The 2,500-nt window shown below is 41.0% G+C and overlaps 1 protein-coding gene across 2 annotated transcripts in view; it reads left to right on the forward strand.

The window, feature by feature from the left end:
- The first annotated feature begins 742 nt into the window (after window positions 1-742).
- The window catches only part of pex5 (peroxisomal biogenesis factor 5), a 13,895-nt gene continuing 12,137 nt past the window's right edge, over window positions 743-2,500 (forward strand). Inside the window, exons 1-2 of one of the 2 annotated variants that reach the window (XM_030783712.1) lie at window positions 743-1,168; window positions 2,393-2,500. The exon at window positions 2,393-2,500 is cut by the window's right edge and continues 49 nt beyond it. In XM_030783712.1, the coding sequence (XP_030639572.1) occupies window positions 2,436-2,500 (65 nt within the window). In that variant the 5' untranslated portion in view covers window positions 743-1,168; window positions 2,393-2,435. The remainder of the gene's footprint in view (window positions 1,169-2,392) is intronic. The other variant, XM_030783713.1, reaches the window with a different exon arrangement.

Consider the following 2,500-nt stretch of genomic DNA (forward strand, 5'->3'; position numbering starts at 1 on the left):
TAGCTATGTGCTCTCTCTCTCTCTCTAACTCTCTCTCTCTCTCTCTCTCTTAACTCTTAACTCAAACTCTTCTGTGTCTCTGGTTTTCTGTCTGTGTCGGTGTACAGTGAAAACACGTTTAGTAAAATTAAGACCTTGTTTTTTCAGTGTAATATTAAAGAATGGCTAAAGTCGCATTAAGAATAAATTATATTGTTACAATGGTGGCTAGCGGAACATTAACTGAACTTGATACGATGACATTGATTTTATTGACTCATTGGCAGTTACTGTCCGAAGAAAAGAAAGAGAAAACAAAAATTCATAATAAAAACACTATGATGACTACAGTGTGTTGTCCTTGGTGAACTGAATATAATTTTTTTTAACCATAATGTTTGAAGAAACTGTGTTTTACAAAGCGAAAAACATGACGGAACGATGACAGAATCGTGAGAAGAATTAACAGTTTGCACGAGTGATGATGTGAGTGGCTTGAAAAAGGCTTAGTTTTGACCCGAAGAGTTTAGTGTTCGCGTCACCTTTACCGTCTGAATTACTTCTGACCCCAATGACTGAAAGAAAAACTGCTGCGAAGGGTTTTACAAAGTCTAAATGGAGCAAAATTGACTTTTCGTTGGACTTTGTATCTACTGCTTACACAACGTGTTACGCATTTTTCCCCCACGTAAAAATATTGTCTTTCAAGGACTTACAATGTCTTTACATAAGTGAATAGCAACTGCCAATCGTAACGTATGTCGATACAAAAAATCACACTGCTGTGAGTAATAGATCTTGTATTAGAGGTTTTGGCAGAATACACTGACTGTCATTTGAAGAATCCCTACATAACCACAACGTTACTTTCGTACGTAGTCTCCCTATCCTCTAAATTGACGTCGGCACCACATCGTTCGTAAATGGTGTTCGTGAATGCTCTGCACAAGAAGCTGGCGTAGCGTACCTTCGTGTTAGCTAGCTCACCACATTTTTGTGGGTCATGGAAAGGAGGTAAATAAAGAAATATATCGGCTCTATTAAAGGTTCATAACAAGAGGGATTCGGCCTGTAACGTACGAGTGGACTTCTACATTCTCTCCGTTTTGTCGGCGACCCGGACGCCCACAGATATTTCGGATAGTTTCAGCGACAAAGGAGCGAAGATTTATCATCTGTCAAAGACGAGGTGAGTTCATAAGCTAGTTAACTAGCAAAGCTAGCCATATCTGTGTCATCAGATCTCTCCGTTTGTCTTCAAAACGTGCACACAGCTAAGAATGTACACACATAAAGAGAGAACACGGCACCTTAATAAAGCCAGAGTGTTATGAGTAACGTACCAAAATTATGCCACGTTCCGGCTCTGCACATTAACCTTAGCGAACTAAAACACAATGACAGGAGTTCGAGAGTGACAACTGGCGAAACATGTTTCATTAACTAAAACGGGTTTTAGTTCGTGCGTTAATGAAAGTGGCTTTGATACCCGTGTTATTTGCAGTAGCACAATACGTTCACAGCGCGTAGATTTCGCGCTGTAAACGTATATTGATCCTGCAAAAGGTGTAGGTATGTCTTGATTATGGACGCGCTCAGCTGGTGTTGAGGGCAGACAGGGTCTCGTATGAATGGAGTTCCACTGGTGTTCGGCCGAAATATGTGACCTGCCACATTTTGGTACAGGAAGAAGACAATGGACCCTTTATTCACAGTAGTGCACGACACATGTGGATAGCATCTGACCGCTCAGCAAGCAAATTATTCTCTAATTAAGTTTTCCATTAAAACGGAATTTGGAGTCCAGCAATGCAGACGAGGCATAGAATAAATCAGCCTGTTTTTTGCCTTTTTTTTGGTACTCCTGAGCCGTTGTAGCGCAGGTTTTACCTCCGTTGTTCGGGGTTCATAAAGAATCTCTTGAGTCATCTTCTCAGACCGATTAACTCCAGCCGATAGTGACTATGCCAGCGGAAACTAAGCTATATTTGACAGACGGCACCACGCGGAGTGTGACGGTGACGTCGCTGAAGAAGGCTGTTACTGTAATCTGTGGCTGTCAGTATGTGTCTTGTAGTGGAGAGGAGGCTGTTTGATTATAGGCCGTTAACACGTGTGTGTTTGTTTGTTCGTTTGTTTGTTTTTTAAATCCAAGAACAGGTAAGTTCTAAACTCTCTAATTACGCTTCTCCCGTGTAGACAAGCACGGACTGGCAAGGGAAATATTCACTTCGTCGTCAAAACTTGGACAGTCAGTAATAAAAATCAATAAACTGTGCATATTCAACTTGGCTGACAATAAAGAAATTGATATTTCTTGTGTTTTGCTTGTTAAAGCTTTGAAACTTGTAAATCCTTTCTCCTGACTATTTGATCTTACATATATTTTATCTTTTTTTTTTTTTTTTTTAAGGAGGCCTTGAAGTCTTTCTGTCAGCAAACCATCCTGTGTTGCCATGGCGATGCGGGAGCTGGTGGAGGCGGAATGTGGGGGAGCCAATCCCCTCATGAAGCTGACGGG

Source organism: Chanos chanos, chromosome 9 (genome assembly GCF_902362185.1).
Source record: "Chanos chanos chromosome 9, fChaCha1.1, whole genome shotgun sequence".
Taxonomy (NCBI): Eukaryota; Metazoa; Chordata; class Actinopteri; order Gonorynchiformes; family Chanidae; genus Chanos; species Chanos chanos.